Source organism: Petromyzon marinus, chromosome 1, assembly GCF_048934315.1.
Source record: "Petromyzon marinus isolate PM22_M1 ecotype Great Lakes invasive population chromosome 1, UKy_Petmar_22M1.pri1.0, whole genome shotgun sequence".
Taxonomy (NCBI): Eukaryota; Metazoa; Chordata; class Hyperoartia; order Petromyzontiformes; family Petromyzontidae; genus Petromyzon; species Petromyzon marinus.
Genome location: NC_133667.1, coordinates 3,560,277 through 3,585,222, shown reverse-complemented (window position 1 = coordinate 3,585,222; position 24,946 = coordinate 3,560,277). Strand labels below are relative to the sequence as shown.

Here is a 24,946-nt window from a genome sequence, read left to right as displayed (position 1 = left end):
GATGGACGAGTCCATCTATGTTCGGAAAAGAGGAAGGGGGAGACGAAAAATTAATGTATGCTGTCTGAAAGCCACCGAAAGCGTGAATAATCAATTAAGACCTGAAATGGTTTATCAAATCCTTCCAATGATTGCTAAGCCAGAATCCATCTTCTCGGTTGAAATTGTCTCTGTGCTTGTATATGTGAATAGCGTCATAAACGAATCTCTCATGGTAGCCAGATGGCTTACAAAGAACCTCTGTCTTGGAGAAGTGAATGTCATGTGAGCCTACTGAATTATAAGTGATCTGCCACGGCCGAGGTGTTGGTCCTACCGTGTTTAAACTATTGTCATTGTAGTGCGTATTTAATGTGGCGCTGCACTCTGATGTTGTAGGAGAAAACATTTATTAAAACGTCTATTTAATTAAGTAGAACGTGTTGTCTGTACATTTTGATTTAAATCTTTCGTGACTGCAGGGATTCATATTCTTGGTTCTATCGGTAAAGTCACCACCACGTAGAAGGGAAATAATAAAATAATAAAAGTATAAAACAATAAAATTCTCACGACGTTTCGACTGCAACACAAGCAATCATCATCATCAGGTGTGAAAACCACAGCAAGAATTTTATTGTTTTATATTTTTCTTATTTTATTGTTTCCCTTCTACGTGGTGACTTTACCGAAAGAACCAAGAATATGTGTTGTCTATATTTAAACTTACTCATTTTGATGTGACGTCACATTTCTCACCCCCCCCCCGTCGTCACACATCGTCACAAATGTCTGGCCCCTCCCCCCCTAGGTGCGTGACGTCATTTATGGACGGCCCTTTTACACACAAAACTCAAACACCGCCCCAAAAGGAATAACACAAAAGGTGACGTTTCGTGAAATGACCGCCCCCCTACCCCCCCCCAACTCCATAGCACGAGAATGCGCGTGCCATGAGAACGATGCATTCTGCGCTGTGGGATTGGTGGAGGCCACGTCCCGAAACGTCGCGTGTATCACGTGACGTGGAAAAAAAAAACCGAACCCCCTCCCCTTCTCACCCCGCGCCACCCGCTCCCATCATCGCAGCCAATGGGAGCGCGGGCAGACCCAGGTGGGGCTCGCGTCAGCTGTTGTGGGCGTCGCCATGGAGACGGCGAGGAGCGCGCGCGCGCGGCACTGAGGGCCGAGGTGAGTGGAGCGGTGGCGGTGAGAGGTGGACGCGGTGAGAGTTGGGACGCGGTGAGAGGTGGAGGCGGTGAGAGGTGGAGGCGGTGAGAGGTGGAGGCGGTGAGAGGTGGAGGCGGTGAGAGGTGGAGGCGGTGAGAGGTGGACGCGGTGAGAGTTGGGACGCGGTGAGAGGTGGAGGCGGTGAGAGGTGGAGGCGGTGAGAGGTGGGACGCGGTGAGAGGTGGACGCGGTGAGAGGTGGGACGCGGTGAGAGGTGGAGGCGGTGAGAGGTGGAGGCGGTGAGAGGTGGAGGCGGTGAGAGGTGGGACGCGGTGAGAGGTGGACGCGGTGAGAGGTGGACGCGGTGAGTGGTGGAGGCGGTGAGAGTTGGGACGCGGTGAGAGGTGGAGGCGGTGAGAGTTGGGACGCGCGTTCGTGTGTGGCCCGGGGGCTTTTGTGATCGCGGAAAGAAGGGTCCGAGAGTTGAGAGGGGTGCTTGGAACGAAGGTGGAGTCGAGTTGTGCCCCGGTTTGGTTTGAGAGGGTGGAGTTTGTGCTAGAGGGGTTGAATTGTTACCTGGGGTGAGCTGAGTGGACTTGCTGATGACTGGTACCAGCGGTGTCAAGATCGGCCTCTGTGGAGGAGGAGGCTCGTGAAGGACGCTGCTACTGAGCAGTGCCAGGCTAGGTGCACCGTAAGGCTGCTGGGCAGTTGGAGGCAGTCGCCCTCCAACAACAACGGGAGGGCGGAGGAGCGACGCTCACAACAACGAGCGGAGCGCCGGGTGGCTAAAGCACAGCAGGTTGGCACAGTAGGGGGGCACAGGTGGTGCATCAGCCAGTCGTTTCAGTCATCTCAGTCAGTCGACCCGTGGCACCTGCTGGGTCTGCCCCCGTGACCTCCTGCCCCCAGCGGGGCGTTCGACACTCCACGTGGCCTCAACGTGCACGTGGCCTAGCACAGGCGTCGTGGTGACGTCACCGCCACTCAGTGGCTAATGGCGGTTGTTGTTGTTGTTGTTGTAGTCGAGTTGAGAGGTGGTCGGGGTGGAGAGGGTAAGGTTGGAGTTGTGCTTATGCGGAGTTTGGGGCGAAAGTCATGAGCGTGAGGTGATGGTGGAGTTGTGTGTGGAGTTGGGGGGGTGGGTGGGATTGTGTTGAGAATTAAGGGATGATGGAGCGGTTAAATTTTGATTTAAAGCTTTCGTGACTGCAGTGATTCATATTCTTGGTTCTTTCGGTAAAGTATTTTATGCATTTTATTGTTTCCCTTCAACGTGACTTTACCGAAAGAACCGAGAAGATGGAGCGGTTGTGAGGGTGGAACGTTCATGGTGGAGGGCTGAGCGTGGAGTTGTGATGATGCAACGGACAGGGTTAGAGGTCACGGTGGAGTTTGAGTGGAGAGTTGAGGTTAGGTTTTTTTTTCATTATCCCATTCCGCTGTTTTTTTTTTCCCCGAGGAAAGCCTGCATGAGTCTCATTACGCTTTAAAGAGGGTCCTGCAAGTGTTTCCCAGTAGGGGGCGATGATTTGCCATGTCAAAGAAAACCCACGGTAATTTGCGGGTACAGGCAGTCCTCTACTTACGATGGAGATGCGTTTCGACGACCCCATCGTAAGTCAAAAATATCGTAAGTAGAAGATGGCCTAGCCTACGCAGGAGTCTTAAAGAATGGTGATAATTTAGCTGAACAGAGCGATTAACAGTACCGCACTGCATAAACTATATACCGTATGTATTTATTAATTACAATACCGTATTGCACAGTAAAATGTAAAGTAAAAACACAAGGTAAATTCTTAGCCTACCTATATGAACTGCATTTTAATAGAAAACACTTTCAGGAAACAATCCTATCTGCATCACACAAGGCGGGATCCGCGTACATCCTGGCAGCGTCCCAACGTACAGGATCGTATCTCGTACGCTGCTGCGTTTGCCTGCCGCGCGAACATTTTTTATATTTTACAATTTTGTATCGTAAGTCGGACCATCGTAACTCGGGTACTATCTGCATTTGTTTGGACCATGACGCCGGCACACAAAGGCTTAACTCTTGCGAATTAACGTCACTGGATCTTTAACGTCCACTGTGAAGCAGACGGCGCATATATTTTTTTAATAATATTTACACGCGCAGTATTAATCAAGGCGGCCGCTATTGTTGAACCGTGACCCTGAGCAACAAGCGACCGTGTCACCGCCCCCCGCCCCCAAGGGTGACGGTGGAGTTGAGAGGGTTTAGGGGCGCGGGTTGAAGGGTTATAGTGGGATCGTGATGGTGGGTGGTTGAAGGGTTATAGTGGGATCATGATGGTGTGGGTTGAGAGGTTATGGTGGGATCATGATGGTGTGGGTTGAGGGGTTATAGTGGGATCATGATGGTGTGGGTTGAGAGGTTATGGTGGGATCATGATGGTGTGGGTTGAGGGGTTATAGTGGGATCATGATGGTGTGTGGTTGAGGGGTTATAGTGGGATCATGATGGTGTGGGTTGAGAGGTTATAGTGGGATCATGATGGTGTGTGGTTGAGAGGTTATAGTGGGATCATGATGGTGTGTGGTTGAGGGATTATAGTGGGATCATGATGGTGTGTGGTTGAGAGGTTATAGTGGGATCATGATGGTGTGGGTTGAGGGGTTATTGTGGGATCATGATGGTGTGGGGTTGAGAGGTTATAGTGGGATCATGATGGTGTGTGGTTGAGAGGTTATAGTGAGATCATGATGGTGTGTGGTTGAGAGGTTATAGTGGGATCATGATGGTGTGGGGTTGAGAGGTTATAGTGGGATCATGATGGTGTGGGGTTGAGAGGTTATAGTGGGATCATGATGGTGTGGGGTTGAGAGGTTATAGTGAGATCATGATGGTGTGTGGTTGAGAGGTTATAGTGGGATCATGATGGTGTGGGGTTGAGAGGTTATAGTGGGATCATGATGGTGTGGGGTTGAGAGGTTATAGTGGGATCATGATGGTGTGGGGTTGAGGGGTTATAGTGGGATCATGATGGTGTGGAGTTGAGAGGTTATAGTGGGATCATGATGGTGTGTGGTTGAGAGGTTATAGTGGGATCATGATGGTGTGGGTTGAGAGGTTATGGTGGGATCATGATCGTGTGGGTTGAGGTGTTATAGTGGGATCATGATGGTGTGTGGTTGAGGGGTTATAGTGGGATCATGATGGTGTGGGTTGAGAGGTTATGGTGGGATCATGATGGTGTGGGTTGAGGTGTTATAGTGGGATCATGATGGTGTGTGGTTGAGGGGTTATAGTGGGATCATGATGGTGTGTGGTTGAGAGGTTATAGTGGGATCATGATGGTGTGTGGTTGAGAGGTTATAGTGGGATCATGATGGTGTGTGGTTGAGGGATTATAGTGGGATCATGATGGTGTGTGGTTGAGAGGTTATGGTGGGATCATGATGGTGTGGGTTGAGGGGTTATAGTGGGATCATGATGGTGTGGGTTGAGAGGTTATGGTGGGATCATGATGGTGTGGGTTGAGGGGTTATAGTGGGATCATGATGGTGTGTGGTTGAGGGGTTATAGTGGGATCATGATGGTGTGGGTTGAGAGGTTATAGTGGGATCATGATGGTGTGTGGTTGAGAGGTTATAGTGGGATCATGATGGTGTGTGGTTGAGGGATTATAGTGGGATCATGATGGTGTGTGGTTGAGAGGTTATAGTGGGATCATGATGGTGTGGGTTGAGGGGTTATTGTGGGATCATGATGGTGTGGGGTTGAGAGGTTATAGTGGGATCATGATGGTGTGTGGTTGAGAGGTTATAGTGAGATCATGATGGTGTGTGGTTGAGAGGTTATTGTGGGATCATGATGGTGTGGGGTTGAGAGGTTATAGTGGGATCATGATGGTGTGGGGTTGAGAGGTTATAGTGGGATCATGATGGTGTGGGGTTGAGAGGTTATAGTGAGATCATGATGGTGTGTGGTTGAGAGGTTATAGTGGGATCATGATGGTGTGGGGTTGAGAGGTTATAGTGGGATCATGATGGTGTGGGGTTGAGGGGTTATAGTGGGATCATGATGGTGTGGAGTTGAGAGGTTATAGTGGGATCATGATGGTGTGTGGTTGAGAGGTTATAGTGGGATCATGATGGTGTGGGTTGAGAGGTTATGGTGGGATCATGATGGTGTGGGTTGAGGTGTTATAGTGGGATCATGATGGTGTGTGGTTGAGAGGTTATAGTGGGATCATGATGGTGTGGGGTTGAGAGGTTATAGTGGGATCATGATGGTGTGGGGTTGAGAGGTTATAGTGGGATCATGATGGTGTGGGGTTGAGGGGTTATAGTGGGATCATGATGGTGTGGAGTTGAGAGGTTATAGTGGGATCATGATGGTGTGTGGTTGAGGGGTTATAGTGGGATCATGATGGTGTGTGGTTGAGGGGTTATAGTGGGTTCATGATGGTGTGGGGTTGAGGGGTTATAGTGGGATCATGATGGTGGGGGGTTGAGGGAGTAGAGTGGGGTTGCGATGTGGAGTCATGAGTGTGGAAAGCTGAGCGTGAACTTGTGAGTTTGGAAGAATGAACGTGGATTTGTGATGGTGGAGTTGATGGGGTGCAGAGCTAAACATGGTGTTACGTGACAGTGATGGTGGAGTTGTAATACGTTTAACATCGAAAATCACGCCTTGCTCTCTGTCCTTCTAACTGTTACCATTGTTCATCTTCCCTGCCTGCTTCTGCCAGTAAGTACATTAGTCCTATCCTGTGCCAGTTTCACTCTGGTGTCCTTCATGTGCTTTCTCAACTTCGCCTGCATCATGCTCTGCTCTTTCCTATTTTCCTCACGAAGCAACGTCTAATTCACTTCCATAAGCCATCTCGTATACTTGTAATTAGTCATATTTATGGCAGATACATAACCCGTTGAAGCATACTTGTATATTTTAGAGTTCAGAGCAAGTTCCTTAGGCTTATAGAACTGTATTGAGTCGTCCAAGGTAACACTTTTCGAGTATTTGGTTGATCTATCATCTCCATATATATAAAAGGCAAAGTTGTGAATATGTGTGTCTGTTCAAAATGTTTAGCGTACTTCCCGACATGCAACAAACTGCAAATTTGCCATGTGGGTACTTTCCAGACTGTACACCATGCAAACATTATAAAAAAATACACTTTTGGTTTTTTGGGGGTTGGGAAGCTCAATAATGCATAATTTTTTGGCTTGGCAATTGAGCTGTGACGTCAAATCTGTCACGTGACCCGCGCATGTGGAAGCGTAACGCATTGTAGTGTAGCGGTTAGCGCGCTGCGCTACGAACCCGGCGATCCGAGTTCGTTTCCCGCTCACGGCCACCACCGGTGACGATTATTTGAACCGCTCCTGGGCCTCTCCTAGGTCGACTCAGCCTCAAACGAGTAACTGGTGTGGTGTCTGAACATCGCCACTGGGGAGACAAAGGCGGCCGGGCGTGGTGAATCCAAGTCCCGGGCGAAGCCGGGTTGGAAAGCTAGTTGAAATATAAAGCACAGGCTCATACAAGTCTGCTGAGCCAGTTTGTGAAATTGTCCATTGCAAACCATGACTTTTTTTTACATCATCCGTTATTGACACATGTTTTTGCAGTCATGTCTGGGCGTAGGAACCAAGGACGTTGCCACCAAAGGGCTTTAGTACATGCCCGTCAAGTAGAAACTCAACGGGAAGAGCAGAAGAAGTGGTTATCCCAAGACAAGCAGTTTGCTGCCAATTTAAGGAGCGAAGAGCAACAGGAGACCCGACGAGTAATACGCAACCTGCAGCAGGAACAACATGAGCAGCAGCTGAAGGAAGCCTTATCAAAGGTGAGGCCAAGTGGAGTCATGTAATGTTATAGTTTCACGTGTAGGCTTTCACGATCAACATCGTCCGTAATATATGTTTTGGGTTAGATAGCGTAGTGACACCGCGGGATGTCACTGTACAGTGCCGGCCCGAGAGAGGCACGGCGTGCGATGTAACGACATTCGCGGACACCACTATGGTGTGGGTGTAGTACCGGCCTTCGAGGGGCTCGGTGAGCGCTGGTTGATAGCGCTGGATGGCACCACGCTTGGCGTGCAGTGCCAGCCCTACAGGATAGGGTGTGGGAGTGCCGGCTGTAGAGAAGGGGTTACTCAAGGCCATGGCACTCTGGTTGACCCGAGAAGACACGTGACCTGTTAAGTCTACAAAGAGGCCCCGAGTGGGGGCTAGGGGTGGTCACGTGGTCGGGGTCCAGATCCTGCTCGAGGATTCTGGAAGGTGGTCGTGGCCAAGGGCGGAGCCAAGCACGCCGCAGAGGATATAAGCCGGGTCCCCAGAGCAACCGGCGTTGTTCATCCTGAAGAAACCGTCTACATCTACATTCAACACGTGGACCTGGACCCGAGCTGTGGTCCTGGTACGTAGTAGCTAGTTACGTTGTAATTAGTGTAGTTAGCCTGGTGGTCACCACCATAGATTGTTATTCTGTTAAGGGGCAGTTCCCCTGTGTGTTGGTGTTAAAAAAATGTGTTGCCTCCAAGAGTACGTCTGCGACTCAGTTGAACTCACTACAAATACATAAATGTGTCGTTAAACCTGCCACTCCCCCCCCAGTGTGGTCACCACATCTCCGCCTTTGTGTAAGGAACGAAACAGGTGGACTTCTCCACAAATCTGGCTGTCACCTCCTATTGTAAATGTTTTGGCTTGGCTCTCCAACACACCGGTGTGCTGTACTAGTGACGAATTGGCATGTTCTGTTTACATGACAACCCTTGCTAGTTGGCTGTATCGGGTGGTGGCGGGTTTAACGACATATTTATATATTTACGCGATCTAACCCAAAACCTCTATTATGGATAATATTACAGCACTTGCAGGAAACCGCGGAACTTCCGCGAGCATTTCGGCAGTCCCCGATTTACGAAGGGGGTCTGTTCCGAAGACACACACACTGACTTTCACACCTGTACACAAAGATCCCCCGTTGGGGCAAGTGCTGTTAGCCAGCGGCACATCTGAAGACCGGAACGGCACACAAGGGGGTGAGTGCCCAGCACCACGCCCGGCCGCCTTTGTCTCCCCAGTGGTGTTGTTTACAAACTGCACCAGGTACACATTTGAGGCTAAGTCGACCTAGTTCCTAGAGGATAATCAACAGAGCTGTTAAGGCACACACTCACTTTCACATGCACACATTGACAAAGAACCCCCGTATAGCCTTAACAGACTGTTGGGGCAAGTACTGTTAGCGAGTAGCACCTAATGAAGGCCGGCACGGCACACAAGAGGGTGGGTGGCCAGCACCACGCCCGACCGCCTTTGTCTCCCTAGTGGCGATGCTTTACTGCACACCACACCAGATACTCATTTGAGGCTGAGTCAACCTAGGGGAGGCCCAGGAGCGGATCTGATTATCGTCACTGGGGGTTGGATAGCGTGCTAACCCGCTACACTCTCGCTACACAAAAACACACACACACACGTGTGCATACACACACACACGCACTCCCAGCGGTGATGTCACTCATCACAGCTGGCGGAGGATCGCTCCGCCAAACGAAACAGTTCGGCGGCTCGTTTGGCCAGTGCGAGTAGAAGTTTGCAAGTTGTCTTGAAACAGTTTGTTTTTGTTGTGCCACGGAATGTGTTATCTCCGTGTTGTCGCAAGTGGGGCTTTCGTGCACCGAGTGTATCGACGTACGATTAGTTGGACCAGCGACGGTGAGTTGCAAATTACGTAGCATTTTTGCAGCACAGGTTTATTAAATTTGTGTTGCATGGATAGGGTGTTTCACCTTTATTTTATTAATGGAAGTTTGTATCATCGCGTTTGCAGGTAATTGATGCGTGCTGTAACGCTCAGCAAACAGCCAGCCAGCCTGTGCGACTGTGCCATGCTTTCCCACCTGATGATGGACGCTTGTGTTGCGCCCGAAACGTCGTGATTTATTTCATTTTATACCTACGTGACTTTTCCGAAAGAACCAAAGAGTGTGAAATTATGTTAATGTGTCCCGTCGCACACGCCGAATGTTTGACGTTTGTGACGTCACCGTAACCAAACAGTCAACCAGAGGGGTAGAATGTAAGGAAAAAAGTGTGCGCATTATATAAGATAAGATATATTACATTATTACTGTTGTAAATATTTTATTTGCTGTAAGTCAGTAATTAACTCAAATTTGTAGAAACTTGTTAATTTCAGTTGCTTGGTAACATCAGTATCCTAACAAAATGGCTCTGGCCACGTGGCAATGGAGTTAGAGCTTCACTTGGCTGCCTTGATGTAAAAAAAAATGAGTTTGAGAGCATAAAGACCCATGGAGCTTTACTAGATAGGCCCACCCATACTGATCAGCTACTTGATAAGAGATGAAACAATGTTCTCCGATCCCCAATCCATGACCAGCATGATATAAAGTGCAGTGAAACGACCCCATGGCCAATCTACCTAAACCATTTCCCTTAGGTTCGAGCAGTTCTGGATCTGCCAGGCATGGTATAAGTTGCATGAGTTTGAATAAGAAAACAAACACTATTTTTGCCTTATAGAGAACAGCCATTAAAACATGCTAACCTTAATATATGCATGCAGTAAAACCTTGGATTGCGAGCATAATTCGTTATGGAAACGTGTTTGTAATCCAAAGCACTCTCTATCAAAGCACTCGTATATCAGTTGTGATCACGTGACGCTCGGCAGACAAATTGTATATGTACTACTCGTATTGCAAGACCTCGCTCGTTTATCAAATTAATATTTAATTTTGCTCGTCTTCCAAAACACTCGCAGACCAAGTTGCTCGCAATCCAAGGTTTTACTGTACTTAAAGCAGCTAATTGAACCATGAGTGGAAATTAACATGAAAATAAAAAAGCAACAAAACTACAGTTTTTATACGTTTTTTATAAGGTGAGTTTTACGTGTAATTTTCCATCAGTATACTTTAGGGACCTTCCCATGTTGCACCCAACAGTGAAACATTGGAACATTTTTGGAGGGAACATTGGACTTTTTCATTAAATTTAGTAGTGTTGCAAAAAAAAATACACCTATTGTTGACTTGGAATAGATTTGATGAAAGAAATGTTCATGCAGTTTCTGTCTTATGGTTGTCTGTTCAGGCTGAAGAAATGAAACTTCTGAGGGAGCAGCAGTTGGAGCAGGAAGAAAGGATTGCTCGTGAAATGGAAAAAATCAGGCTTGATCAAATCAGGGATGAGAAAATGCGGTTGCAAATAAGAGAAAATAGGTAACATGGTACATTTTAAAATACAAATATTCAATGTCTATAAAACATGGAACATCCATAATGCACCAGATTCTTCCCCCCCCCCCCCCCCAATGGGTTGTGCATAATTCATTTTATATAAACCCTTCAAGAACATCTGAATGTGGCAAATAACTTAAGCATCAATTAGACAAATTTGCAGCATGTGAGGTTTCATGGCCAAGATTATATTATGCCGGTGCTTTTCTTATCATTGTTGCTATGCACATGTCCAAATGCCCAACATGTAAATCTGTCGGTCACAAACTTTTCATAAAGTTAACACTAGATTTGAAGCTTTCGTGACTGCAGGAATTATTATTTGGTTCTTTCGGTAAAGTCACGTAGAAAGAAAATAAATTAAATAATAGAGAACGACGTTTCGATTGCAACAAGCAACCGTCATCAGGTAGAACTAAATTTGAGAGAGAGACAAAACACATACTGAGACACACAGACAGACACACAAGCAGAGAGAGAGGACACAGAGAGACACACAACATAGACACACAGACACACAAGCAGAGAGAGACAACTCAGACATACAGAGAGAGACACACAGAGAGAGACAACACAGACACACAGAGAGAGACACACAGAGAGAGACACAACATAGACACACAGACAGACACACAAGCAGAGAGGGACAACACACAGACACAGAGAGAGATACACAGCATAGACACACAGAGTGTGACACAGACACACTGTGTCTATGTTGTGTGTCTCTGTGTGTCTGTGTTGTCTCGCTCTGTGTTTGTGTCTCTCTGTCTGTGTCTCTCTCTGTATGTCTGTGTTGTCTCTCTCTGCTTGTGTGTCTATGTTGTGTGTCTCTCTGTGTCTCTGTGTTCTCTCTCTCTGCTTGTGTGTCTGTCTGTGTGTCCCAGTATGTGTTTTGTCTCTCTCTCAAATTTATTTCATCCTGATGACGGTTGCTTGTGTTGCAATCGAAACGTCGTACTCTATTATTTAATTTATTTTCTCTCTACGTGACTTTACCGAAAGAACCAAAGAGTAAAGTTAACACGTTTTTGAATGGAGCAAGGTAATGAGGATTTGGATGGAATTAGAATGTCTAGCAGGGTGAGGAGGGAAAGAGAATGAATTGAAGTGCTTTTACCAGCATTGTGGTGATTGAATAGAGTGATTTCGATGAAACGGTCCTCTACGTTTGTGGAGAAATCAATGAATGGTTGAAGTTTATGGGAACAGTAGCCGTGGTATTAGTGATAGAGTGGTTTTGGCAGTGGATTCGTGCAGTTGATAACACTTGTGCCTCACAGCAAAAGGTTTTGGGTTCAAATCCCAACTCTTTGTGCCTTTCTTTGTGGAGTCTATGTTTTCCCATATTTTGGATGGGTTTCCTCTGGGTTTTCTGATTTCCTGCGAAAGCACAAAATATAACTGGTATTGGCCAAACATCCCATTGCAAAAAAAAACAACCCTGAAAATTACGCATACACACAGCAAGGTCACCTCCTTAAAGGAAACTTGGTAGAACCCTCCTGAAGAAGAGCGTTGATTTTGTGAGGCTTTCCTGAGTAAACAAGCATACTAATAATGATTAGACTGACCACAGGTGTGAGTGCTTAATGATTACAATATTCGATGATGTTATTGCGTTGAATTGTGTTAATTATATTTGATGTCATGCCATAACTGGTTGCTGTGTGCATTTTAGCCTGGAGTTGAGAGAGCTGGAGGCAAAGCTAAAGGCTGGCTACACTCAACGTGAATGGGCAGCACAGATTACAGAGAAACGTACTATGCTTCTTGATACAATGGTGAATATATACGTCTCTTCATTTGTGTGTTCTTTATAGCACAGGGGAAATCCAAAAATCCATGGTAATGTGGGGGGCGACCGACCAGCAGATCCTGCAATTCGCGATACACCGTGAAAAAAATCTAAGAATTAATCTGTGATGACAAAATTCCTGCCATCACGGTGCTCCTCAAATTTTAGGAGGATGTCAGCTGCGTGACTCCATTAACTCATGGGGATAATAGGAATGTTGTCCTATATGTCTGTGTAAAAATGTGTATTATAGGAGTTCTGTCCTGGGTCTATGTGAAAACATGAATTTTAGGAGTTCTAAATTATTTTTCATTGAGACTTATTGGGCGAGTCTAAAAAGTGCAAAAATCTCTTAGCACTCGAGAGATCATGTCAGCGCAGTTAATCTGTGTGACGTCAACAAGAAAGGTCAAACATTATGTACCTCCATTTGCCCCTCTGCAGCTGCGTTTGTCTCTCTGCAGCTCAATTTGTCTATGTTGCCCCCTTTTCTCTCTAGCTCCGTTTGCCTCTGTAGTTCTGTTTGTCTCTCCGTAGCTCCGTTTGTCTCTTAAGTATATGCGTTTTAATCTAGATTTGAAGTTTTTGTGACTGCAGGGATCCATACTCTTTGGTTATTTCGGTAAAGTCACGTAGGTATAAAATAAATTAAATCACGACGTTCCGGGCGCAACACAAGCGGTCCGTCATCAGGTGGGACTACCGCAGCAAGAAACAATTGCTGAAGTGGGCAAAAGGGCTGCCGTGACAAGAGGCCATATAGGTAAGAGAGGGGGGAGCAGCAAGGGAGGAGAGATAGAGAGGGGGGTGTGGGGTAGGGGAAGTGGAGCGCTGCTAGAGGGATTAGAAGATGAGCAAGGCAAAATGCCGGGGGGGAGGGGGGGGGAAAGTGAGCAGGGCTCACTTTCCCCTACGTGACTTTACCGAAAGAACCAAAGAGTATATGTGTTTTGTCTCTCCGTATCTCCGTAGTTGTGTTTGTCTCTGTGCACCTTCGTTTGTCTCTGCCACTCCGTTTATATCTCTATATACTCTTTGTTTCTTTCGGTAAAGTCACGTAGGTGGAAAAATATAAAAAAAACATCACGACGTTTCGATCGCAACACAAGCGGTCGTGCTAAGGCGGGAAAAAATAATCCAGCAGTGGAACTGCTGAACCGGGAAGAACACTTCGAGAGAGCTGTTACAACAAGAGGTTATTAATGCACTGCCCTTCGCCACATATGTGGATTATTTTTTCTGCCTGAGGACGACCGCTTGTGTTGCGATCGAAACGTCGTGATGTATTATTTTTTATTTTATTATATTTTTCTACCTACGTGACTTTACCGAAAGAACCAAAAAGAGTATGGATTCCTGCAGTCACGAAAGCTTCAAATAAAGATCTTGTCTCTATATCTCTGTCTTCCTGCAGCTCAATTTGTATCTTTTTTTGTCCATGTATTTGTCTTAATGTATCTCCGTTTGACTCTGTTTTATTATTAGAAGAATATTGGAGGGTGGATTATATTGGAGCTCTCCTGTGATATATACACATTTATACAAAATGGTTATTTAAGGTTCATAAACCATTTTTTTTATTTTATTTGCAAACTACGATTTGTTCATTTGCCTATCTGATAATGATGAATTGAGGGCAAGTTACTGAGACGACATTGGAGTGGACACCCAGAGGCTAGCGACTTAGAGGAAACCTAAATCTAGAATTAAGTGCCCTGTGAGCCATTCGGCTCTTGAATCGGGTGCAACCGCAACAAACAGAAAAACAAAAACATGAACAAGAAAACATCTTAAAGTGACTATGTGACTCGGCAAACAGAAAATCCAGGAAAAAACAGCAAAATATTCCTGAAAAACCACCATACACCAACGCTGTGTGCAAACATCCCAGTGGGATGCAAGTCAAACAACAACAGCAACAAGAAAACTTAGATTAAGGCCATCAGTCTAACTCCGTACTACAACAAAACAAACATGGCCAAACGAAAAAACTTTTCGAAATCACCAAAATAAATCCATAAATGTAATGTAATAGTGATCAAAGGGACTGTGACCGAATTTTTTACAATAAACTACATAAATAACATGTAACACCAAACCCTAGAGCCATAGCTGGCTGCATGAGTCACTCCACAACAACAGGAGCATCAGTCGGAGTATCAAATTTTTCAATGCACCTTTAAGATCAGCACACAATCAAAATACAGATAATACTTTGCAGCGGTCATCCGGAGCGAAACATTTTATTTTATTTTAGACCACTGAATAGTGCAAGAGATAATATTGGAGGTCAGGTGCCAACTCTAAACAGCTGATGTATTTAACAAATGGAAAGAAGCAATAGACTAATGTCGTAGCATTGACTGATGATCTCTTGACCTTGATTAAATGTACTACATTAAGTTGCTGGTTTTTCATGGTGAACCTTCCTGGCTATCAAGACGCAATTAACTTGATTAAAATGTGAATCATGTACATTACCTAAATCATTTTTATTCTTAATTTTAAAATTAAAATAACCCTTTAATTAAAACTGGTTTATTAAATGCATTAATATTTAATGTTTAATATTGTTTACAATTCCTCTCGCTTTCAATATTTTCGTTATTTTTTGTTGCTATGTAAAAAAAAACTTGGTTTCCTTTTCGGTATTTGTAATGAAATGAAATAACGGTGAGATAATTGCCTCGTTTGGGAGAGAAACCTGCACTAAAACTAGTGACGTAAAGCCGTAAAATTGGAGGAAATTATAAATGAGGTATTGTATATGTATTGCATGGCCTACTAGTTCATTCGGTGGCAACCCCTGATATATTACAGTATATCACTTACAAAAGAATGTGGGTTATTGGGGCTTTGTTGATATATTTTTCCCCATGTTGGTAACTTTTTTGTTGTTTTACTGAGCCTGAGTAGACGTGCTTCATGATCACTGTGAGAATGTGATTTGTGCGTGATATTGTGATGTCGTCTGAATTCCTAATAGAGGCATGAGGCAGAGAGTGCTCGACAAATGAGAGAGGAATACGAACGTGAGAGCCAAGAGGAGCAGAAAAAGGCACATTTGCGCTGGGAGCAGACTGTGAGATACCAGCAGGACCTGGAGCAGCAGCTGGAGGAAAAGGAGCGACGCAAGCAGGAGGGTTATGAGGAGTTCCTTCGGGAAAAGCTCCTGGTTGATGAGATCGTCCGGAAGATATATGAGGAGGATCAGAGGTAATATAGGGCCATCATTACCCTGTGTTACCAATATGAGCACTTTCATTCGTTTTAGTTACCCATTTCCTACTTTTATGTTTCAAATATATTTTACGCAGTGCAGGAGACCGTGAAAAATATCGTGGGTTTATCATTGGCAGTTTCGACCTATCATGGGCAACCTATTTGTATACGAATTTAGCTATTGCGGGGGTTTTGGCATTTCATAGGTATGGTTGATACTGCTAGGCAGGGCGGGTAAGGGACGCGAGGCAGTCAGTGACTGTTGGGGCAAGTGCTGTCAGCAAGCACCTATGAGGGCCGGCACGGCACACGAGGGGGTGGGTGGCCAGCACCACGCCCGGCCGCCTTTGTCTCCCCAGTGGTGATGATTACACAAAGCACTAGGTACTCATTTGAGGCTGAGTCAACTTAGCGGAGGCCCAGGACCGATTCAGGTAATCGTCACTGGTGTTGGGTGTGAGCGGGAATCAAACTCGGGCCACCGGGTTCGTAGAGCAGGGCGCTACCGCTCCCCACTTACGTACAAGCACACCTGCTTTGGATCACCATCATCGGTAAGTACACTATTTAGTATATATTACTATTTATTGTCTAGGAATGTGTTTTGCTTAGGGGTTCTAAATATTTATTTCAATTCTTTAGTTTTTTCAGTTTGTTTGGCATCCAGTACAATACTTATTTCAATTGTGGTGTCCATTTTTGGTTGCCGTGTACCTAACCCCATTATTTACGTATGGGTTAAGTATTGAATATTCGCGGAACTTTTCCAAGAACATAACCCCCGAGACATTCAAGGGTCTCCTGTATTTTATATTTAAAGCTTTCGTGACTGCAGGGATTCATATTCTTGGTTCTTTTGGTAAAGTCACGTAGACGGGAAACAATACAATAATAAAAATATAAAACAATAAGATTATCACGACGTTTCGACTGCAACACAAGCAATCATCATCAGGTGTGAAAACCACAGCAAGAAAATTTGGAAAAAGTGGCGTTTTTCTTTTTTAACGTTAGCACCACGGAGAGCAATTTGGCAGTTATTCAGATGGACGAGTCCATCTATGTTCGGAAAAGAGGAGGGGGGAGACGAAAATAATGGATGCGGTCTAAAAGCCACCGTAAGCGTGAACAATCAAGACCCGAAATAGTTTATCAAATCCTTCCAATGATTGCTAAGCCAAAATCCATCTTCTCAGTTGAAATTGTTTCTGTGTGTGTATATGTGGATAGCCTCATGCACGAATCTCTCATGGTAGCCAGATGGCTTGCAAAGAACCTCTTTCTTGGAGAAGTCAATGTCATGTGAGCCTACTAAATTATAACAGTGATCTGCCACGGCCGAGGTGTTGGTCCTACCGTGTTTTAGGTCTGCTTTGTGTTCACGAATGCGGTCCGAGACATGTCGTTTGGTTTCTCCAATGTAACTACTACCACAGAGGCAACTTAGTTTGTAGATGCCAGGGTACTGTATGTCCGGAATCACATCTTTTACAGACGGAACCAGATCACGGATTTTATGTAATCTGTTGAATCGGACCTGGATCTTGTGTTTCTTCAAGATTTTGGAGATCTTTTTTGTGATCCCTGCAATGTAGGGTAAAGTGATGGTTTTGAAAGGTTCCTCAAGAGGGTCCTTCTTCATGGTTGGAGTGATAGCTTTGCGGATTGTGTAGTCGGAGTAACCATTAGCCTTAAGAGCTTGGTGTACGTGCTTGAGTTCACTGGCTATGTGTTCCTGGTCGGATATGCATTGGGCTCTATGGTGCAGAGTCTTGATGAGGGACTTCTGGGATGGATGGTGGTGGGAATCCAGTTTCAGGTAGGCATCCGTATGGGTAGCTTTCCTGTAGACAGAGTAGCTCATTGAACCAGCAGGTCTCTTTTTTATTAGGACATCCAAAAAAGGTAGCTTGCCATCTTTTTTGACTTCCATGGTAAATCTGATGGCTGGGTGTATGGAATTGATGTAGTCGAGGAATCGGTCTAGAGCAGGCCGGCCATGTGGCCAGATGACAAAAGTGTCATCCACGTACCTCTTCCATAAGGTTGGGCGCAGAGTGGCAGTCTGGATGGCGTCAGTCTCAAATTTCTCCATGAAAATGTTGGCTACAACTGGAGATAGGGGGGAGCCCATTGGGGTGCCCTCAGTTTGTAGAAAGTGCCATTCCAAGTGAAGTATGTATTGGTTAAGCAGTGTCTCACCGAAAGAACCAAGAATATAGGTCTCCTGTACGTAATTTTTTTAATGTAAAATGTAACTGAGATTTGAAAAGATGTCGTAGTTGCTTATGTATAGCTTATCAAAGCACGTTAATGATCGGCAATTATCTGTTGATGTTTCCATTTGCAATTAATTGTTGTGCCTACTGACAGAGAGATAGAACTGCGGATGGAAAAGCAACGGGCAACACAGCATTACATCCAGGAGTTCCGCGAAAAACGGGAAGAATGGAAGAAAATGGAGCAGGATAAAATGGAAGAGGAAAATCGAAAGCTCATGGAGTTTGCACATCTTCAGGAAAGACGTAGGGAGGACCATATGGCCCAAATACGAGAGAGAGAGGCTCTCAAGGATGTGCTGCATCAGCAGGTATGGCATCGCCTTCAGTTATCTTCTATGTACTGCTGATAAAGGCCTCCCCATGTGTGTTTTTTTCTTCCTTTCCTCACGAACCTGCAATAACAATCCATCTGCATACCAGCTAATCCCGTTGCTCAGTGCTTGGTGGTCAACCGCCTTTGGCTGCCAATCATTCACCATTCTCACCCATGGGCTATACTTCTTGGAATGTGTACTACCCATACTTCATTTTTACATCGTCAATATATCTATAATTTGTGTTTGTTCTCTCAAACCAAGCATTCATTTTTCACGTAATCCCTAGCATGTCGTAGTCTCTTCTGAATGAAATATTCTGAATGAAATATTTTATTTCGGCAAAGTGGCATGTTGCTTTTCATTATCAGATAACATTTTCCAAAAGGGACTATACAATCTGTTCTTGCCTCATGAGTTAATTCCTCTGACGAGGGTTCACCTTAATTAATTTGCTTCCATATGCAATTGTGTCCTTACAAAAAATATATTATTATGTTCAGCAAACAAATTATATTGCACTTTACAATACAATTTTGAAGGTCAATATTGGTCGCTTTTTTGCCAAGTAACACAAATATATACAAAATATGGTACAAAAACATTGTTTTTCCAGCCAGCTAACTTACCAAAGCAAATTACATGGCTTTGGTATATTCATACTTTTTGACACCCTGTGTAGGCATATGATTTGCACATGCAGATGTAATAACTATATATTTTTAATCATGCTTGGAATTAACTTTTTGGATCTAGAAGATAAACGCAAGCACAATAAGTAAAAATCTTACACGTACTTATCTGAGTAAAAAAATCTATACTTCATTTTTACATTTGTCATAATTGTTATTATATTAAACGGGAAACGTTATAACTGCATTACAATGCTCTGGGCACCATATTACAGTTGCAGCTAATTAATGTTCTTTAGTGCAATGCTATGTGTGTGTTGCATTGGAATTAATGCAGTTTACCACTCGGTATTGACTACTTTTTTTCCTAATCTTAGTTCTTTCGGTAAAGTCACGTTGAAGGGAAACAATAAAATAATAAAATATATATAAAACAAACCGACACACCTTATGACGACCGTTTGTGTTATGGTCCAAACGTCGTGAGAATTTTAATTGTTTTATTTATATTTTATTATTTTATTGTTTCCCTTCAACGTGACTTTACCGAAAGAACTAAGAATATGAATTACTGCAGTCACGAAAGCTTTAAATCAAAATTTACTTTTTTTCCATTCATCATCACCATCACGGTCCATGGACAGATATCCCGTAGGTGTCCACTGCACATTTTGTCATTTGTTTCCACTTTCCTCTATCTTGTGCCAATATGCTCAAGTAGCGCCACATCTTTATGGCGCCAATCTCAAACAACACACTTTTATATTCTTTGGTTCTTTCGGTAAAGTCGCGTAGGTGAAAAAAATGAAATAAATTACATCAGGACGTTTCGATTGCAACACGAGCAATCATCAAAGAAATGAAATAAATTAAATCACGATGTTTGCATTGCAACACAAGCAATCTGATGATGATTGCGTGTATTGCAATCGAAACGTCGTGATTTAATTTTTTTTTTCATCTACGTTACTTTACCGAAAGAACCAAAGAATATGGATCCCTGCAGTCACGAAAACTTCAAATCTAGAATGAACACACTTTTAATGTTGCTGTTGTTGTCGATCCTACTGTAGTTCCAGTTTTCTTCTTATCACTTCCTGTATCAGGTCTTCTATGTGCAAACTTTTTTCATATTTCTACATTGGTCACTCTTTGGGTCCAGTTTGGATGCAGTATCCTGTAGCAATACATTTTGAATGCCAATATCTTATCTCTGTCAGTCTTTTTCAATTTCCAAACTCTCGCAGCCATACAAAGCTGTAATGGACATGCATGTTCTTAAGATGTTCAGTTTGGTCTTATAGCCGTTTTGCTTGCTTCTCCAGGTGTTATTGAATCCTGGCATTACTCCTTTTGCCTTTGCGATCCTCGCGCTTATGCCTTTCGTGCAGTCATTGTCCCATATCAGTAGACTTCCCAAGTATACAGATTCCCTTACGTTCACAATCTTGCTGATTTATATTATTACTTCTTTTTCAATGTCCTCCCGAACACCATTGTGTTTGTTTCTCCACGTTAATCCTCAGTCCTGCACCCTTTCCTGACTTATTCAGTGCATGAACACTTTCCTGCAGTACTACACAGCTTCCTTCCATTAGATCTATGTCGTCCACGAATCTCAGGTTATTTATTCTTTGTCTTTGTTCATGACAATGTGAAAGAGCCCCTTTTGGGAATAACAAGTGTCTCACGATGCCATTACTGCTTGTGATATGTATCTCCAGGTTTGAAACTAAAACCTGCAACATTGTCTAAACGTTACATTCCAAATTGTGTATCGTGACTCGGCCCAATATGATATTTGTAAAGTTCATTATTCAACTACCATTTAAAATATAACTCTAAATCCACCGTCCCCAAGTTTACAAAAGTAATTATGCAACTTTATTGACACCTGTATGTTATGTTCAGCTTGCAGAGAGAATTGTGACTGAGAAACAGGAGCGTGAAGAGCTCGAACAAATACGAGAGGAGCTCCTGCTCGAAGAGCAGGAGGAGGCTGCACGTCAGAAGGAAATTGTATGCAGTTGTTTTACTCCTTTTCCAAAGTTGGCACTGTTTGTACTTTATATGTCTGTATGGTAAACATACTTAGTAACAATATGCATTTGTTACAGAGGATATGTTCCTGCTAATAAAACGCTTGTTCATTTAAATATTGCGTTATGGACACCAATCCATGTGGCTCACATGACTAATTTGTTATATGAAAGGTATATCGTCGAAATAAAAATAAACTGTAATTTGTATAAGGCACCAGTAGTTATTTTACACCAACTTATGTTTAAATGACGAGGTGACATGTTCACTTATGGTGTGTTATGCAAAGTCACTGCTGTGGTCAGTAGACCTTATTTCAAAGATCAAAACAATGTTATCCTCAACACACAACCTACTGCTAATCATGCAATTTGAATAAATATAATGATCAGTTACTACAACGTCTTAAAATAATGTACTAAATCTTGTACAAGTTATTGTATAACCTTAGTACAGTTTGTGCACCACTGCGTCATATTTATGGGATTAAATGCATGTAAATGTGTTACAGGCCGAATTGGAGAAAAAGATAAAACAGCGTTTGGAGTGGCAACACACATATCAGGAGGCTTTGGCGCTAAAGCAGCTACATCTGCAAGCGCAGCATGAAGAGGAGGAACACTTCAGGCAGCAGATGCTGGTGAAGTTTGCTGAAGATGATCGTATTGAGCAGATGAATGTTCAGAAGAGGCGAATGAAACAACTTGAGCACCGTCGTGCCGTTCAAAACCTGATTGAAGAGAGACGTAAACTTTCTCAGGCTGAGCAGGTAAGGTTCATTTTAAGTTTCACTGTAATGTTGTTGTATGTGCTTCGTAGAAATACGGGTGGGAAGCCTCTCCTACCGACGGGCTGAATATTTCCATCAGCCCCCCCCTCCGCCCCTGTTGGCCCTGCCCTTCCCTTGTTGACTGAATACTTTGTATTAATTAAACATTTTATGAAGGTACGTGTTGGATGAGTGTTTTAATATTTCTGCAAATAACAAGGTTTGATTTTAGTAAAGACTAAGTAGAGGTATAAACCGAAAGAACCAAAGAAGATGAATCATTGCAGTCACGAAAGCTTTAAATCGTATTACAACATGTCTGCATGACATTGCCTTTTACAGGAACGTGAGTTGAAGGCTCAGAAAGAGGCTGATCAGGTTGAAATGATGCGTCGAGCCATCATTGAAGAGGAGAGACAAAAACTTCTTAAAGAACATGCAGCTAAACTTCTTGGATTTTTACCCAAGGTTTGTACAAATGTCACGATTCACCTCATACCATGTTATTACGTGTAAATTTGACATTTAGAGTGGAAGAAAATATGCAACGTATTGAATCAAATTTCTCCGAAATTACGTTGAAATTGCATTTCATGTATCTCTTACAAACCTCTCGTGTAAAAAGACATGGTGGAATAAATCTATACTGCAGTACATACTTCAGAAAAGTATATATATAAAAAATATATAATTAGTGATTTAGCTATTTCCACTTTCTACCTATTTTTTAAGTCTAAATGTGAGTACAGCTCTATTTTCTCATCGTCCCAATGAGAGAACAAGATGTAGCAGTTATTTCTCTGCTCTGAGATGTACTTTGGTTCTTTCGGTCGCTTTGGGGTGGATTCATTGACATGCTAATTTCTCTGCTCCAGCAGCAGCCACCAGCAGACCCACCTCTCTCTCTCTGCCCCCACCCCTCTCTCTCCATTAAGGCCTCGACACAGAGGCATTGGGTCTCTCTGTGTGTCTCTGTGTTGTCTCTCTCTGCTTGTGTGTCTCCGTGTCTGTGTTTTGTCTCTCTCTCAAATTTAGTTCTACCTGATGACGGTTGCTTGTGTTGCAATCGAAACGTCGTACTCTATCATTAAATTTATTTTCTCTCTACGTGACTTTACCGAAAGAACCAAAGAGTAATTCCTGCAGTCACGAAAGCTTCAAATCTAGTTTGCTCTGAGATGCTCTTTAAATTCCCAGTTAACCATGGAGCCCACCCCCTCCCCCATGCTCTCACCTGTGGCACTGCCCAAAGCTGACCCATTGCTATGATGATGAGAATGCTGTGCTGTTGTTGATAATACTGTTGATCATGGTGATGCTTTTTGTAATAGAGTAATAATAACAACGATAATGTTGCTGCTGATTTAATGATAATGCTGCTGCTGGTGATGCCGATTATGAATACGATTAACAAATACAGGCACTCCTTGAAATATGCGATACGTGTTCCTGGAAAAGCACAGTATCTCAAAATCGCATATTTAAAAAGCAATTTTCCCATAAGAAATGATGGACATAGCCGCCTGTATTATCCTAGCATGCAATACATGTACACATAATTTAATACTTACAATGAAAACAATAATTTAAACTATATACTGCATATAAAATGTAAGTTAAAATAAAGAAATACATTATTACTTACTTGTAACTGCACCGGAGTTGCGTTGTGGAGACAAAGGGAAGCGTGCTGCGAGATGCTCTACAGTTTAGTACACTAGTTATCGTACCACACTGGCTGCGGGCAACGCCACTGGGTCACGGTGCCAGGCTAGGGTGGCGTATGTCACGTTGCAGATTACGTTATTCCTAAAATTGCCTCGCGTATGTCAATAAAATGTTTAAATACAAAGCGTGCCTTATTTAGAAATGGCATACCACAAAAGGGTGTAAACCGAGGATTTGCCTATGATTGTGATCCTCGATTCTGCTGCTGTTGATGATGATGGCAGGTTATAATTACAATTTTTCAGTTATCTCCTCATCGATGGGGTTTTTTCCAGGCGTATGTACAGCAATACGGCACAGGTAGCGATAGAAAACGGACGACAGCGTGATATAGTACTGAGACAACGATCTCGTAATAGGCTAGAGGAGGCACAACTATTTCCGCCTATGGGATGTTTCTTCATTTTGGGCGGAAAATTGTTCAGTTTCTGACATACAGAAAATTCGGGTTGCGGATCGTTGTCGGGAACCTAACCCTTCCGTAACCCGGGGGACTGCCTGTAATAGCACCACTTGTGTTCTCACAATGCTGTGTAATATGGGTGGCAGTCAGGATTTTTTTTTATGGAGAAGCTATTTTGGCCAAAAATGTGTAATAAATTATGCATCAGTCATCTTTAAAGGTATACTTTTTCATGCAGAAGAAAATGTCAGTAGCAGCTGGAGATTTTTGTTTGGTATTATATAAATGCGTATTTGTGAGCTCCTGGTCATTGCTTTCGTGAAAGAAAACTTTGTTTATGTTGATCATGTCTTGCAAATGTTTATTTGTTATGGTAATTACTAGGGTATCATGTATATCGTTTTTCACGTTCATTATGTTCTTTTTCTGTGATCAGGGTGTATTTAAAGATGACAAAGATCTGGACTTATTCGATGAGAAGTTCAAAAAAGCATATCGCAAGCAAGAGGAAAATGAAGTTTCAAATGCCAGCTTTCACTTCTAAAAACTGTAGAACACAATGGCAAACTTAAAGCTCTCATTCAATATATCAGTAATAATCTGAAGATTCACATACAGTATACAATGTTAAGAATTCTGCAGTGTTTCATTGTTTTAGGTAACAGTTGTATTTTCATGTTATTCTTTCGAAATGTGTAATTTTAATATTCGTATTTTAATCATAAACGGTGTGCTTTTTTGTTCATAATTATCTGTGATAAAGCAGTTAAGGATATTTTCAGAATTCAAACTGAAAAGATTAAAACAAATTGAGAGTATATAAAATTAGCATGTGTATGTATGCCTAACATGAGAACACTGGTTGATTTTGAACATTCCAAATATTGTTGCGTATATCAGACCAAACACTCGACCCAATATATAACCCTAAGTTAAAATTTGTTGAGAAAAATATTTACCGTTACACAATAATATTGTGAAAATCCAGTTATATGACATAACTTACTTTGAAAGAAAAACCTGAAATCTGATTATCTTGAGGTGGTGGTCCACATTGCTGACGTGAAGCCGGTAAGCGGTGCCGGCAATTTTTTATGCTTTCCAAATAAAGTTGATAGCATGAATACAGCTCTGCCCATCTGTTTGTTCATTTGGCTGTGTTTTTTAAAGCACGGTTTCTGAGCACATGCTAAAACGATCAAAACCCCAAGTGGCAAACATTATTGGAGTTGTATTAGATAAGAGCAGGAGCGGAGCCACAGGGGAGGCTGGGGGGGGGCATAGCCCCCCCTGAAATTTTGGAAAAGTCGGTAATCGGGATAACCGGATATCCGGCTGCTGCAAAATGCTGG

General features: G+C 43.3%; 1 protein-coding gene across 4 annotated transcripts; it reads left to right on the top strand.

Annotated features, from left to right (window-relative positions):
* Nucleotides 1-1,062: 1,062 nt before the first annotated feature.
* MNS1 (meiosis specific nuclear structural 1) lies at nt 1,063-24,722 on the top strand. 4 transcript variants are annotated; one of them, XM_032948239.2, is made up of 10 exons: nt 1,063-1,170; nt 6,754-6,971; nt 10,261-10,388; nt 12,088-12,190; nt 15,191-15,420; nt 17,800-18,016; nt 20,566-20,673; nt 21,206-21,463; nt 21,806-21,931; nt 24,031-24,722. In XM_032948239.2, the coding sequence occupies exons 2-10, from the start codon at nt 6,756-6,758 to the stop codon at nt 24,136-24,138; spliced, it is 1,494 nt and encodes a 497-aa protein (XP_032804130.2). In that variant the 5' UTR covers nt 1,063-1,170; nt 6,754-6,755; the 3' UTR covers nt 24,139-24,722. The 4 variants fall into 4 exon arrangements, with proteins under 4 accessions (XP_032804130.2, XP_032804222.1, XP_075908906.1 ...); XM_032948331.2 differs by having other exon boundaries at nt 1,165-1,204; XM_076052791.1 differs by lacking the exon at nt 1,063-1,170 and adding an exon at nt 1,497-1,513.
* Nucleotides 24,723-24,946: the final 224 nt, after the last annotated feature.

Bases quoted from the DNA above. Each gene is read 5' to 3' on its own strand.
- MNS1 (XM_032948420.2), top strand. From the start codon at position 2,147: ATGGCGGTTGTTGTTGTTGTTGTTGTAGTCGAGTTGAGAGGTGGTCGG. The intron at 6,972-10,260 runs GTGAGGCCAAGT...TTGTCTGTTCAG, and splicing joins TGAAGGAAGCCTTATCAAAG to GCTGAAGAAATGAAACTTCT. The intron at 20,674-21,205 runs GTATGCAGTTGT...AATGTGTTACAG, and splicing joins CTGCACGTCAGAAGGAAATT to GCCGAATTGGAGAAAAAGAT.